The 15,522-nt window shown below is 63.8% G+C and overlaps 1 protein-coding gene across 2 annotated transcripts in view; it reads right to left on the bottom strand.

Moving 5' to 3' along the window:
- The window catches only part of PRKCZ (protein kinase C zeta), a 79,375-nt gene that overhangs the window by 13,610 nt on the left and 50,243 nt on the right, over positions 1-15,522 (bottom strand). For both annotated transcript variants that reach the window (XM_039876895.1, XM_039876896.1), the window contains 6 exons: positions 13,397-13,482; positions 10,903-11,034; positions 9,721-9,802; positions 8,681-8,733; positions 5,929-6,117; positions 3,114-3,211 (listed from right to left, as the gene is read on the bottom strand). In XM_039876895.1, coding sequence (XP_039732829.1) covers positions 3,114-3,211; positions 5,929-6,117; positions 8,681-8,733; positions 9,721-9,802; positions 10,903-11,034; positions 13,397-13,482 — 640 coding nt within the window. The remainder of the gene's footprint in view (positions 1-3,113; positions 3,212-5,928; positions 6,118-8,680; positions 8,734-9,720; positions 9,803-10,902; positions 11,035-13,396; positions 13,483-15,522) is intronic.

The following is a 15,522-nucleotide window of genomic DNA, read 5'->3' as shown; positions in this document are numbered from 1 at the left end:
CGTTAACGTGGCCGTTGTCTGGGAGAGACGGCTGTCACGTGGGGACGAGGTGTGGCTCTCCCACGCACAGAGGCGGCTGTGTTAAAAGCAGCTGCGCTGGTTTTGTGCGGCCTGTGCACGTGTGGCAACCTAACGCTCAGGGGTCCTACGTCACCCTGTGATCACGCCCGAAGTGGGCACCACTGGATCTGGGGAGAAAATAAAGAAGTCCTTATTTGCTCCCCATTCAGTGACCCCCAGAACCGAGCTCACATGCTGCCGGCTTGGGGCCCACATTGCTGCTGGAGGCCGCCAGTGGGCACGCGACCCTGCTCCAAGTTTAAGTGGTTTCCGGTTGTGTTTGATTGTGCAGAACCCAGCGACGGCCCTCTGGCCCCCGGCAACGACCATGGGCACCCTTGGTGACACACCATGAGGAGAAAGCCCCGGCCCCCCGTAGCTGCCACCTGTCCCCACCAGGATTTGCCGGCGCCTCCTCACACTTCACGATATGGGTCCGTGTGGTGTCCTGGGGGCTGTGCCCCGGAGGGCTGCTGGGCCTGGAGCTCAGAGCCACCGGAGTCTGACCGAGGGAGCTGCTGCTCTCACGCCTTCGGCTCAGACACGCTCGCGGTGCGTTTGCTCGAAGACGCGGCACCAAGCAGGAAGCCCCTGGAGGCCTGTGTTCACGATCAGTGCACCCCGAGCTGCACCTCACTGCCGACATTCACGTCTTCGCTTAGGCCACAGCAGCCTGAGGAGGCAGCCATTCCTGCCCCCCGTTCTCGGAGGGGACACTGGGGCACAGGGCGGAGACGAGGTCACACAGGTGGGAAGATGGGGGGCTGGACCTCCACGCCCAGCTCCGGCTGCAGAGCCCCTGTGCACACGGCCATCAGGAAAAGCTGTGACAGGCTCTGAGGCCTGAGCGAGCACTGGTGTCTCTGGGGCTGCCTGGCACGTGCCCTTCCCGCTCGGCAAGTCAGCCACATGGATGGACCCGCCGATGAGCCTGCTGTGAAGACAGCGCTCCCTGCTCCAGCCTCCAGGCCAGGCCACACGCATCTGTGTCTGTCGCAGCCCAGCGCCTGGGGGACCCGGGCTCCCCTTTGAGTTGGCTGTAACGTCTACTAGTCCCTCGTTAACTAGCGAGTCACTAAAATCCAACATGTGTTCACTTTGTTTGTACCGAGAACATGACTGTACCTTCAAAAACTTATCGGTCGCCACCGCAGCTACCTCTGAGGCGTGAGTGCGTGTGGCCGAATGCTCATGTCTCCGCCCCAGCCGGACTCACCAAGTGTCGGGCGCAGATGCGGTACCAGTAAGAGGCGGGGAAGCCTGGCAGGCAGGCAGCCGCCCCGGGATGCGGCCTCCCCGCGTGCACGCCCAGTGCTGCGAAACAAGTCGACATCGGCTTGACAGGGCAGCACAGGAAGCGGCCGTGTCTCAGAGATCACGCAGAAAAGCCCCACGGACGAGATTTTTTTAAAGTTCTAACCACACACACCTGGGAACGTGCGACTCGGAGGTTCCGGGCCTGTGCCCCGGGCCGCGGGGAGGGACGTGGGCTGCAGTGCCTGACCGTTTACATCCACATCCCTCCCAGCTCATCGCTAGATCCGCCAAAACACAACGCAAGACTCCGGACCCTTGATGAAGCGGGAGGCGGGCGGGCCGCTCCCCTTGGGCGCGCCCGACGTCCAGCAGACAGCGGCCAGCGCTGGGCAGGGGCGTGGACACTGTGCGGTTGGAGCACCACAGAGTGGCCCAGGCCGCTGGCCTTTCCAGCGGCTCCTGGGTGGACGGGATGAGGCATGCACAGGACGGGACCCGCCTCGAAGGCAGCGGGACTGGTGGGGCCTGGCCGCAGTGACCTCGTCGACGCGCCTGGACCATATTCCAGAAGTGACTGGGAAAGCAGTCAGGGAGTTCAGAAGCAGGAGAAACGTGCTCTGGATCTGTGCTTTCAAAACACGGCTTCGTTCCGACGTAGGGCTGACAGCCTGGGGGGCTATGGCTGGGGTTCAGGCAGGGGGGCATCTGAGACACGTTTAGGAGGCAGAATCAGCAAGGTCCGGGCAGGAAACGACAGCGGATTTGGGGGAAAGCCTGGTTAATCCCAGACGCTTTGGACACAGAGGTGGCCAGCCAGCCCCGGCGGGAACAGGGGACTGAAGGTCTGGGGAGAGTTGAGGGTGGATGGAGACGTGTGTGAGCTGCTGGTCTGATGTATAACTGAGCAGAACGGACCACACAGCAACGCTGAGAAAGGCCCGGGGCAAGGCTGGTCCCTACCCAGGGCCCTGAAGAGGATCCGGTCCCCGCACCGAGATGCGACTTCCTAGGGCACGTGAGGCTCACTGCGCTTCCACGTTTGTGCACACACTGCGGTTGGTGCCGAACACCTGCTTTGTCTGGGAGTCTGGGATTTCGCTCCCTGTCAGGTGGAAGGTGCCCACATGACCAACCCCCAGTAGAAACCGTCAGGAGGCATCACGCGTGTCCTGGGCGACTCCCGGGGCACGGTGCTCGGCGCGTGGCCGGTTCCCCCCATCCCCGGGGACCGTGCCCGTCCCCTTTGCCGACTTTGTTTCCACAGCAAAGAACGTTGGCCTTGAGCGCGACTCAGCTGGGCCCTCAGAGTTCTAGTGAATCATCAAAACAGGGGTGCCCTCGAGGACCCCCACAAACCACAGTCAGTCATTTTTCAAATAAAGTAGGTGAGTTCGAGTCGACTGGCCGAGTGAATTCTGAACAGAATATGAATTAAATATCCTAAGCGAGGACTTCTCAAACCTTTCGAAGGCAGAATTCCAACGTGTGTACGGCTTACGGGTCAAGCTGCTGGTATTTATTAATTGATCCCACCAGCCAGTAAGACGCAGAGGCACAGAAACCCCCCTCCCATCGGGCAGCCTGGCAGCCTGGCCTCAGTGGGATGCTGTCGATAAATACTTAGTAAACAGAATTAAGTAATTTACGTTCGGATGTGTGAAATTTACTTGACAGCTGCCAATAAGAACGACAAAGCGAGTTAGATGAGCGGTAAAACCCCGCACTAGCAACGGGGAGAAGCCTGTGGCTCCTGCACGTCGGACGAGCGCACGCCAGCGACAGCGGCTCGTTCTTACCGGCTGGTCGTCTGGAAGCAGGAGTGCAAGCCGACCAGGAAGGGGTTGCTGGAGGCCTGCTCGAACACGTGCTTCTCCGTCTGCACCCAGTCGATGTCCTGAAACAGAAACCGGGAGCGTTAACGAGGATCCGGAACACTGGGCCCCGGCATCCTGGGGAGGGAGCGTGTCTGACCTCTGCTTGTGGGAAGCCCACTCAGGGAGAAAAAGAAAAGGCCCCCAAGGAAATGCACCGGCATCAGCATCAGAAATCACGTCACCGCCATCGCCACCGTCACCAGAGCCACCGTCACCAGCCGAGTGCTGGCCTCTGGGCCGCAGGCCCACTGCACATGGCCTCATGTGCCCCCCGTGGCGGCCTTGGGCGGTGGGCGTCATCACCCCCACCCGAGGCACAAGACAGCAGAGGCGGAGAAGCAAACACTCCGCAGAGCCCCGCACCCGCCTCCCGGCCCTGCCCTCCCACGCCGCGCCGCGAGGAAAAGCCGCGAGGTCCGGTCCACTCCAGAGTCACGAAGGCCGCACAGCTCTGGTCCCACTCCAGCGCCAGAAACTTCCGGGGTCAGCTACGCCGCTCCCCCTGGGCTCGGGGAAACCGTGGGAAAGGGCCCGTCCAAAGCCAGCTGCCTCCCCAGAAGGTCGGAAACGGGTCAGTAAAGCCTGGGGAGCGTCCCTTTGCTGGGCCCAAGACCACGGCTCCCTCCTCCTCGGGCGTGGCCCCGAGCCCTGTCTGCTCTTTGCTGTCTGCCCGCAGACTCCTAGGCAGAAGGCCTCACCGCGCCTGCCCAGCGGGAGACCCGCGGGCCCCGACTCTGGCCTGCTCGCGCAGTGGCCGCGGGCAAGCCCACCCCGCACCTCACCCCGCAGAGCAAGCTTCAGCAGAGCTCCTGACCAGCCTGTCAGCTGTTCTCCAGAGACACCCGGCTGCCCAGCTGCTCAGGCAGAGAGCCCTGGGGGGTGGGGGGGGGAGGCCCAAGGGTCTCCCCTCTCGCAGGTGTTGGTGAAGCCACCAGGGTCTCACGCTTGCCCGGCTCCTTCCTGCCTGCCGGACTCCCGAGGCTATCCTGTCACGGCGCCATGCGGGGTGGCGGGGGGCTGGAAACACCACACACTGATTCTCTCTCAGTTCCGAGGCCGGACGCCTGATGTCGGGTGCGGCAGAAGCCAGCGGAGCCCACCCCCGCCTCTTCCGGCTTCTGCGACTCCCAGAGTCCCTGGGCCCGTCCGTCTGCCTCTGCTTCGGGTCACCTAGTCTCATATCTTTCTCTAAAGGGACACTTGCTGTTGGATTCAGGGCCCACCCAGAACGATCTCTCCAAGATCCTCAACGTAACTACATCCGCGAAGACCCATTTCCAAATAGGCCCACAGGCACAGGGCCAGGGCTTAGGATGTGGACATACCTTTTTGGGGCCACCATCCAGCCCCATGCTGTGGTGGCCTTACAGCCTGTTACCTGTGGCCTAGACTCATGGCCATGGGACACCAGTGTCTCGCAGACACACGCACGCAGACGCGCACATGCGAGCACACACTCGGCTCCTGCACACCACCCCCTGGAGCCCCGCCCCCTAAAAGCCCTGCCTCCGCACCCCCCCCACAATGGGCGATGGGAAGACGCCGAGTCGACCAAAGCGGTGACTCCTCCGAATGCCTTTCTCTCGGTCTACAAACTTGACCCCACACATTCCGTTACGTTTCTGGCTGGGCGCTGTGCTGGGCCGGGGGCCTGGGGTCACCCAGCAGAGCTGCTGGCCAGCAGGGAGGACGCTGGCACCTCCCAGGGCCCCGGTGTCCGCAGCTGTCAGGCGTGGACGCCACCGCTCACATGAGCTCAGCCCTCAGGGCCGAGGGGCCAGCTGGGCAGTGCGCTCTGCTGGGAGGACGCGCTCAGGTTTGGCCCCAGCTCTGCCCTCTGAGCCCCGCGCCTGGGCCGGGGTGGGCAGGGGCCCGTCTGAGGTCTGCTGCCCCCTGCGCACCCAGCCCCGGGTGTGCCAGCCGCAGCCTAACCACGCCCGAGTCACCGCTAGCTGCACGTTGGTCTCCTCTCTGCTCCTAAGAGACGTGACCTGCGTTCAGGTGTGAAAGGGAAAGATCAAGAGCACATGAGCCCAAGAGGCCCCGGGAAGGGGCTCCGCGCCGCCAGTCGCCACGGGAACGCAGGCCCGCCTCACAGGAAAGAGCAGGCTCTGGGAGGGATGCCGGGAAGCGGGAGGAAACGATGTGGCCGCCTGGCGAGCAGCCTGGCGGGTCCTCACGCGGTTAATGACACAGTCGCCCCGTGACCCAGCCATTCCAGGCCCCAACGACCTGCACACAGGGACCCGGGCTGATCCTGAACACACACGTTCCCGGCAACACTGATCACCACAGCCAACGTCTGTCGACGGGCGGCTAGGAGGACCGGACGCGGCCGCCCACACGCTGAAACGCGACGCAGCCACGAGGAGGGGGTGGTGATGCTCGCCGCAAGTGCGTGCACCCCGAACACGTGGCGCCCAGCGACCGACGCCAGACACAGGCGGCCACACGGCCCGAGTCCACGCATATGAAACAGCCAGGACGGGGAAGCCGCGGACGGGAGGCCGTGAGTGGCTGCCGGGGGCTCTGAGCGGGGGGCAGTGACTGCCAGGGCTGCGGGGTCTCCTGCTGGGGGGCTGAAGCGTCTGGCCCCGGATAGGGGTGACGGTAGGTAGCGCATCATCACAAATGCGCTAGATGCCAGCGACGTGCATACTTCGACACGGTTAAAAGGGCAAGTTTTGTGTGCTTCACCTGGGTGAGCGGAAGGGGCCCGGGCCGGGGCGGGGCTCACCTCGTCGTCGTGCACCAGCTCCTTCTTCACCACCTTCATGGCGTACACCTGGTCGTTCTTCTTGAGCCGCACCAGGAGGACCTTGGCGTAGCTCCCGCGCCCGATGACCCGGATCAGGTCGAAGTCCTGCAGCCCCAGCCCCTGAGAGATTTTGATCCCGTCCATCCCGTCGATGACCGGTTTGAGGGCCTGCGAGGGTGGGGTGGGCGCGACACGGAGGAACGGGGAGACGGGCGAGGTCAGGGAGCTGTGCATCGCCCCGGGCCTCGGCGCCCCGATTCTGCTCCCCACCCGGGATCCCGCCCCCACTCAGTAAAGCCAGAAACTAGACGACGCAGCATCTGACGGGAGGGGCTGGAAACCCAGGCCACAGCCCTTCACCGACACCGGCGGCCCTCGGACTGACGTGGGCGCTCGGGGCCGGCCTCACAGGACGCATGAAAGGTGCCCACAGGCTCGCAGGCCCCAGGGCCATCAGGGCTGGGACGGGGGACCTGCCTGGCCCTCCCTGGGCCATCACCAGCTCCCATCGGCAAAGGCCTGCCCAGGCCCCCAGCCTGCGTTACTGGGGACACACGGCAAAAGAGAAGGAGACTCGACCACCGACAGAGGCTGCCCCCCGAGAATTATCTGACCGACTGCTCCTGACTCGCTCCAGACAGTCACTGGGCAGAAAATCTAGAAGTCCAAAGGGTGACTTTTGCCACTCACACTGGGGGAGCGGTGGCCAGAGGCGCCAGGGGCGCTGTCCCCTGAGGTTGGGGGACGGGCCGAGAGCATGGCTGGTGGCCGTTTTCCTTCAGGAGCACAGTCTGACTGCAGAGGCCAAACTGAGCCTCCGGTCCGGAGCTGGGGACAACAGGACAGGGTGGCAGAGGGTTTGCCTGGCCGGAAGGGCCACACGGTGACACCGATTTGCAACAAAATCTAAGTGTTTGGTCTCCCTCCAGGTGCTGGAACGCGGCCCCCAAAACTCTAGGCATCCCTAAATGCCAGGAGGTGTCTTTTGTTATGGTAATGAGCCGACTTTCGGAAAGCCCCTAAATCAAGAAGGCAGGGGGCTGGTTGCCAGGGAAACCGACCACGTGATCCGAGGGTTGGAACTTTCAGCCCCATCCTCACCTCTTGGGAAGCGAGAAGGGCTGGGGACTGAGCTGTCACCGAGGGCCAATGGCTGAACCGATCCTGCCTGTCACGGAGCCGCCACAGAAAGCCAGGTCGGGGCCCAGCCTCGGGGGCGACCGCCAGGCGGAGATGTGGGGACAGCAGGCACGGAAGGCGGGGGGCCCTCTCCCCACACCTTCCATGTGCCTCCCCCCTTCCACCTGGCTGTCCCTGGTGATGTCCTTCTACAATAAACTGGTGACCTACTGAGCGACGTGTTTCTCTGAGTTCTGTGACCGGCTCTAGCAAATTAATTGAACCCAAGGACGCTGTGGGAACCTCTGATTTATACCAGGTCAGTCAGCAGAACAGGCGACAACCTGGACTTGTGACGACAAGCCTGCCTGGGCCCTGAGCCCGTCGGGTCTGGTGCCACCTCCAGCAGACGGTGTAGGAACTGCGTTAAATTGTAGGACACGCAGTCAGTATCCACCGAGAGCTGGAGAATCGCTCGGTGGTGTGAGAAACACACAAAGGGAAAATAAAGGATAAACAATTTGACAAAAGTTACAGCTCAAACACCAGCCCTGGGCCCGCTCTGCCTCCTGGGCAGACAGATGCTGGGGAGACTGCACTGTGCCAGGATCCAGACCCCGAAGAGCCTCAGGGGCAGCAGCCTCTGGGCATTCGTGCAGGGTGTGCCCCGAGCGAGACCCAGCGCTGACGGCAGGCCCTGGTCCCCATCCCCTCCTCACGGCTATGAACGGATCACGCTGCGCACCCCGTCCCCAAAGCCAGAGGGCCCGTGGCCTGTGCCCCGTGTGAGGAGTGCCCGTGGGTGCTGGCATCTCGTGGCTTCATGAGGCACTGACTGCCCAGCAAAAGGAACACCTGCCACAGGTGACCAGAGATGGTCACAGGAAACCTAAGACTCTGAATATGGGGAGTGAGGGACCAGACGAACAGGGAACTAGGCGGGCATCCGTCGGTCTCCTTCTGACCCGGGGCCCACAGACAACGCCCCCCTCGCAAGGGCGCCCAGGGGACAGTAAGAGGCTAGTGAGCCCGTCCCCAGGGGACACCCTTCCCGCCTTTCTCGAAGTGTCAGAGTGCCTGAGCACAGGGTTTCCTGTGTGGAGGTCACGTGTGCTCCTCGCAGCTGTGATGGCCGGAGCCACCCTGTCCTGACGTGGAAGCTTCCAGCATGCCGGGCACAGTGTCCACTCTCGTGGAAAGGGGTGGCCATCATCCAAACTCAACAGAGAGAACCCCGAGGCCAGTGGGTCTCCTGGCCCGGGCTCGCACAGACCCAGCGAGCGCCCCTCTCCCAGAGTCCTGCGTCTCGCAGGGGGCGTCCAGCGCACACGTGTCCTCGTCCTGAGGTCCAGCAGTGACTCACGTTTGCCACGTTGGCCGACGTGACCCACCGTTCGGAGACGCCTCTGGCCCAGGGTCTGGAGGGCTTCGTAGACCCCCGCCCCCCCCACGCACGTCAGCGTGCACCAGCCGGGCACCCGCTAGACCGCGCCCCATTTCCGAGCGACAACCCCGAAGACGCCCGGCTCACGTCCCACGCCGGCCCCGGAAGGAGCTCGCGAACTTCTGCAACGCGCCCTGGGCACTCGCACGGGCCGCTCTGCACACTCACCTCGGCGTCATCTTTGATGCTGTCGCGCTTCCGGGTGGAAGGGATGTAAGTGACTAGTGAGAGAGGGAGAGGAGGCCGTTAGGCGTCGCCCGCGACGCGGCCCGAGGGGGCCCACAGAGGCCCTCGCCGCCCGCAACGTGCAGGGGCCTGGCCAGGCCACGGGGCCCAGGGCCAAGCACGGAGCGGCCGCTCTGCCCTACTGAGTCTCCGGAGCACGCGGCCTCCTGGGCCCCGCCCAGACCTGCCGACGCCGAGCACCGGGAGCGGGGCTCAGGGAACCGCATTCGTGATAAGTCTCCCCAGTGACTCACCCGGAGGGAATTAGTCACACAGGATTTTGGTGTCTGGTTTTCTAGTTTTTGTTCTTAGAGCAGGCGTGTGGGTGGGTGATGATGGGTGGGTGGTGAGCGTGTGAGTGAGTGAGCGATGTGGTGGGTGGAGTGGATGATGATGAGGGGCGATGTGTGTGCATAGGCAAAATGTGTACGGGTGGGTCACTGTTTGCTAAGAGTCTTCTCTGCGTGAGGTGCTAAGTGCTTTATGTGCCGTGGCCACGTCTCACCCTTCAAGGGCCCCCAGGAATGGGACTCGCATTCATCGAGTGAGGGTTAGGGCTGTCACACACCCTTGCAATACCCCAGACTTTGGAGGCTTAGAACTGGGCCCTCATCAAAATTGGTATTGAAATCTCTCTCCAAATGCTTCTTCTTAGCATTAAAAAAGTCCGTACTCACACACACACACAAAAAAATCCCACGAAACTCCAAGAACCACGCAGCAGCGCGCCCTTTGCACAGCCGATTTGCAGGGGGTACACTGGGTGCTGCTCCCAGAGCCGGTGCAGAGCGCAGACCCTGCCCCTGACACCCGGGACAGCAGCTCGCGGAGACGGGGCCCCGGGAAGGCCGCCCGCCCCACCCAGCTCTGCCCGGGGATGAGGGGCCTGTCCCCAGCCTCGCTGCGAGGTGGCCGTGCTCGCTGACGTGGCAGGCGGGGTCTAGAGAGGGCTGGTGGTCGCGAGGGGACGGGAGCAGGCTTACTTCCACCGGTCTCCTCAGAAGGAAGGTCCACGTCGTCGTCCTTGTCACCTACTGCAGGTTCTTGGGAAGGCATGACAGAATCCTGCAGAGAGACGGGGCGTTACTAAGTGAATGCACAGACGTCGTGACGTAGCTTCTGAGACACCGCCGGCTTTTTAAATCACCTGTCACGACACATCGCAACACACGTCCCGATGCACATGACGCAAACGCCGACTGCTGGGCTGCCACGTGAAGCGCCCTGCGGGGTCAGGCAGAGCCGCCCACTCAGCCCGCAGGCCGGGGCCTCCCCGGCAGGTACTTCAGAAAAGGGCTGTTTTTATATCGTGCTTGGCAACGTCCCCCGGCTCCCCGCCACCGCATCGGAGCCTGTCGGCTGCCCAGCGCGGACCCCCACCCCCCGTCTCGTGGGGTTCCACGCACTGATGTCATAATCGAGGCAGCTCCCCACTGCGGACAGCCAGGCTCCCGCGTGAGTGTCCCTCAGCCCTGGTGACAGCCTTCCTGGCTGGTCTCTTTCCTAGGCTAACATGGACCGAGGGGGCCCGAGGGTCTGTGTGCCTTTCCGGTCTTTGGCAGCCAGTGATAGGGACCCCTAGAAAGATGCGCCAATCCCCCCACCCCAGCCTGTGTGGGGACCCCATGGTCCCACGCTCCAGCAGCACTGGGTGACGGCATCAGCGTCTCTCCCGCTCACTCTGCAGCGGGACCCAGGTGAGCCACCGTGCCGCATGTGCCCGTCCAGGCTCGCTCATGCGGCCGGGTGGTGGCACGCCTGGGTGGAGGCCTGGGTGCTGGTGCAGAACAGCCCGTCAGCGATGCCCCGAAGGGCCGACACGTCGCGTCCCTGGCCCAGCCCGGTGGCAAGGGTGCAGCACATGGCCGGGCCCTGCGCTTCTGCCTCCCCAGCTCCCACGAACTGCTTCACGACCAGGCAGGACAGGCCACGGTGAACCCCCCCCAACCCCCCGCCCAGCCCAGCCCTGAGCCACAGACGGCACTGGGCCCCCCGAGTGTACTGGGGGCAGGCCCTGTCCCAGACCGCCAACCACGCTCTGGGCCCCCACTCTGCAGCCCACCAGGGTCCCTCCTCTCGTCTGGTCAGTGGCAGGGACGGGGGACCGAGCCATCAGGGTCAGTGTGGACGTGGGCTTGAGGCTGCTCCCCCGCGCACGCACTCACCATATGCCTTCTGCAGGTCAGCGGGACGAGGACGTGGCAGCGTTTATGGACCAGCAGCTGGCAGTGGACGCACCTGTAGCCCTGCCGCGCGAGCCCCCATATCCTCTCGCTGCACTGGCCGCAGTACGCTCTCTGCAGACGAGACGCGGCCGTCAGCCGGGCCGGCGCACCCCGGCTCTACCGGGAGCCGGCTGAGCCCAGGCACGCGTGTACCTCCACTGATGTTCCCAAAGGATGACGCGGAGCCGGGGCGAGAGGTGGCCCGGTCACCTTGTCACACCCGGGAACCAGCCTGGGTTTAGCAGCCACCACGTGGGCCCATCCCAAGGCTGGGGGAGCCACGGAGGACTGGGAGGGCGATCGCAGCTCCCGCCGGGCCGCGCGTGTGAGCGGCGGCCCCGGGTCCCGCCGGGTGGAGTGGCCCAGGCCGAGGGCAGCGTGGCGAGGCCCCCGGCCTGACCCTTGCGCCAACGGCTCACCCGAATGAGCACCACGAAGAAAAGGCCCCTGTCTGGCATTCTGCCTTGGCACGTTTTTGAGCTGCTAGCGTATAGTTAGTTACCTTGGAACTTTTTCCAGGATTTTTAAAGTTTTTAAATGGTCGCTCTTGGTTCTTCATGGTCTCGACGACCTGAAACGCACGCTGGTGACCCTGACTGCTGAGTGCGGCCGAGTGCGGCCGAGTGCGTGACCGTGAACATGCAGAACCCTGACCACACGGGGCTCACGGGGTCAAAGTCACCTGCCGTCACGCGGCACGTCCCACGTCCACGTGCGCCCGCATTCCCCAGCTAGAATCTTCCTAGCCATAACTCATTTGCATGTTTTAGTCCTCCTTCGCAATTTTTAACAACTTTCTCTCTGTTGAAAAAGTCTCAAATTACTCCAGGAGAAAAACAAAAAGGATCCACCTGTGTCAGCAGCCTGCGCCGAGCTCAGCTAAGGAAACGACCGAGCCCTACACTGCGGGCCTGCGGTGTGGCCGGCTAACGGCCGACGACACCGAGAAGCCAGCTTCTCCCCAGGGTGGGGACGGGCTTCTCCCTAGGGAGGAAAACCCGCCACCCAGCGATTTTGAGGAGGGGTGGGCGGGGGGAGGGGCAGTGGCAGAGTCTGTACCCTGCGGTCAGGGAAGGACTTTTGCCCCTAAAACCGGCAGGGCAGGAAAGGCCAGGCCCCTCCGTGCTGTGGCCCTGGCTTGCCTCGTGGGGTAGGTGGGCTTCACCTCGGACCGGAGGGACAGCCGGTAATGCGGGAGATGCAATTCACTGAAGGCCAGTGTTGGGGCAGGGCTCCAGAGTCCACTCTGGTACCCTGAAGAGATGGACATTCAAGCCCAGACAGAAAGCGAGGGTGACTTCGAGCTCTGAGGACGTGGGGGAGGGCGGGCCGGGCAGGTGAGCACGCGGGTGCCGTGCTGGGCTCAGGGGCGTCCCCCAAACTCGTGTCCACCCAGAACCTCGGAATGTGACCTTAGGCGGAAACTACTTTCGTAGGTGCGGTGAGCTGTCACGCTGAGGTCGTACTGGGCCACGTGGGCCCTGACCTGGTGACCAGTGACCTCTAGGGGCAGACAGAGAGGGGGAAGGGTGTGGAGGGCGGTGGCAGCTACAAGCCCAGCACCGGCCAGGCCAGCAGCTAGCGAGGCAGGGAGGACCCTCCCTTGGGGCCCTCGGGCGGCCCTGCCCCCACCTTGGTTTTGGACTTCCGGCCTCTGGACCCCGAGAGAATGAATTTCTGTTTTCAGCACCCCCAGTCTGTGGCACTAGGTTCTAGCAACCCGGGACACTAACGGTCCTTGGCCACCAAGGCACCTCCCCTTCCACCGTGACATGGACAATTACACGGCCACGTGAACCACGTCATTTCTGGAGAGTATAAAAGAATCGTGAAGAGAAATGATGGAAAGTGAACTAACGTGCCCTTCACCGTGGGCCAGGGGGTGGGGCCGGGTGGTGGCAGACTGGGGAGCTGCATGGGGCTTCCGGGGTTCACAGTCGACCCTTCCAGCCAACGGGAAACACTATTTGCAGCACCAGACGTGTCCTGGCATTAGCTGTCACACCTACTGTCGCGCCACTGGACACGAGCAGGGGGACCAAAGAGCCACGGTGCCCTGACCAGGGTTACATAACCAGGACGGCAGGGGCTCCGAGGCCCAGGCTGCATTTGTCACGCAGCCACCGGGAAGACACCCAAACGGGGACCTTACAGGCTCAGGAAGCCGTGCAAAGGCTCATTCGTGACAGACTCTCTGCTGGGTGCTGAACAGAGCCCAGCCCGCTCGTGGGGGGAGGCACCTACCTCTCTCCACTTTTAAAGTGGCCCACGGCACGCAGCACACAGTACTCAGTACTCAGCACACAGCACTCAGTACCCGGCACAGCACGCAGCACTCAGCATGCAGCACTCGGCACCCAGCACCCGGCACGCGGCACGCGGCACCCGGCACCCGGCAGCCCCCGAGCCCGCAGCCCCAGGCCGCAGCGCTCACCCTGTTAAAGCGCTTGGCTTGGAAGAGATGGCCGTTGGCGCGGTACAGCTTCCTCCATCTTCTGGCTCCGCGGCGGTAGATGGATTCTGGGAAGACACGAGACGGGCGTGAGGTGCAGGCCCCGCGCCACGGGCCGGAGGCTTCGGCCAGGCTGCTCCCGCCCAGCCGGCCGGGGTGCGGGGCGCAGGAGTGAGGTGACCGCCTCCCCGCACCGGCCCCCTCTGCCCGCCTCACCTGACCCTCACGCCACAGCCCAGGCGGGGAGACAGAGACGGGTGGCCGGGGCCCCCGTGCCCCCCTCCCCCGACTCCGGGCACGGGAACCAGGTCCCTGCTCCACGTAGGGACACGGCTCAGATGGGCCGTGAGCTCACGTGACGTTGCGGCCTTGCCCACCGTCCGCCGAGGAGCAGTGGCAGCCGTCTAGCCAGCACCGTCCCACCCCTCCCCTGGACACGAGAGCCCCCGCCCCCCGAGGGTCGCAGCCCAACGAATCCTGGGCCAGAGGAAAGCAAACGAAACGCACACTCCTGTTGGATCCAAATCGCTACAACGTTGCTGTCCCGACCACGCCTTAGACTGTCCAAAGCCCCTGGAGGCTTTGCGAGAAACCCTCTCACTGGAAGCACTGGAGCCGAGGCCACCGCCGGAGCCACCGGTTTCAGTCCCCAGTGCCACCGACCTCGCTCCTTCATAGCGCTCTGCAGCGAGTGCCGGTGGGAGCCGCGTCTCCAGGCGCGGGGAGCTGGGCGCGTTCGCACGGTCCCCCAGTGACAGTCCCGGGACCACGGTGACGTCGCAGAGACGGAACTGCGATGGGATGGTTTTAAAACACGCGGATCCCAGCGCCGGCCACGGCGCCCGCGGCCTGCCGCTCTCCCCGGCACGGCGGGCCGAGCGCGGAACCGGGTCTGCGGCCCTCCGAGTGGGAGCCCGTGGCCAGCGGGCGGAGGCCCCGCTGGAGGCCGAGCTCACGCCTCGGTCCATCTGCCCCTCGGCTCTCAGGGGTCCCGGGGACCCCAGGGCCTCTGCGCAGGTGACGCTGCATCCTCTGGCTTCGCCTGGAAGATGCCTGGCCCCTGGCGGGTCCCTGCTAACGTCCACAGGACAGACTGTCCCCTCGTGTGGCAGTTACACCCCCCGGCCAGACCCGAAGAATGAGGGGGAAGGCGTGGAGTGACAGAGACAGACCGGGGGACACAGAGGGAGCTGAGCTGGTCAGACGGGGCCCCAGGACCAACGCCCGCCCCCCCTCCCGCCGGAAGCCGGTACCACAGTGAGAAAATCTGTGTCTGTGCTGTCAGGGCTGAGGGCCCCGGGCCACGCACGGCAGCTCTGACCCCCGCGTGGCCGTACCCGGCGACAGGGCCCCATGACGGGGCTAGCGTCCGGGCGGGAGGAGGAGAGATGGTCCATACTCGCTCTGGCCCAGATGAGGACACGTGGGTGTGGACACTGGATGAGGACACCACAGGCGGGTGAGGACATGGTGGACAGCAGCCACCTGCAAGTCAGAAGTGGCCCCCAGCGCCCCACTTGCCGGCGCTTTGACCCCAGACTCCAGCCTCCAGGATGGAGAGGGACATGTCTGTCACTTCACCCCCGGGTCTGGGGTATTGTCACGTCGGCCCCAGCTGATGGAGACACCGGCCTCGCTCCATCAGCAAATCTGTCCCCTCTAAAATTTAGCTCTTAAACATGAAAAGCAAACTGACAACTAATTTTAGAGAGACGTGTAAAGAATCTTAGTAATCGAAGGTGATAAAATTTAGAAATTTTACTAAGATCATCATCTACATTTTGCTACCGGAGGCTGGAAGTCCCAGCGGTCAGATGGACCATCACAGGATCCCAGGGCTGGTGTCCGCGTCACCCTCGTCCCTACTCAGGGCCACGGCAGGGAGATGGCAGACAGAAGCCACCGAGTGCTTCCTTTAAGCGCAAAGGAGACCGTTCTCGATTTCCTGAGGGAAGGAGACCTCGACGCCGGGGTCGCTGCGGGGCACGGGGAGGGGGCTCTTGCGCGCGTGAACCGCGGGGAAGGAAAGGACACCCGAGCTCGCTTTGCTGTCGCACCTGACGCTGCAGAAGTTCCGGCCACAGGGTGTGACCCGAGCGAGTGGGGGG

This window comes from Pteropus medius, unplaced genomic scaffold, assembly GCF_902729225.1.
Source record: "Pteropus medius unplaced genomic scaffold, Ma_sr-lr_union100, whole genome shotgun sequence".
Classification (NCBI taxonomy): Eukaryota; Metazoa; Chordata; class Mammalia; order Chiroptera; family Pteropodidae; genus Pteropus; species Pteropus medius.
This window is presented reverse-complemented; position numbering and strand designations above follow the sequence as displayed.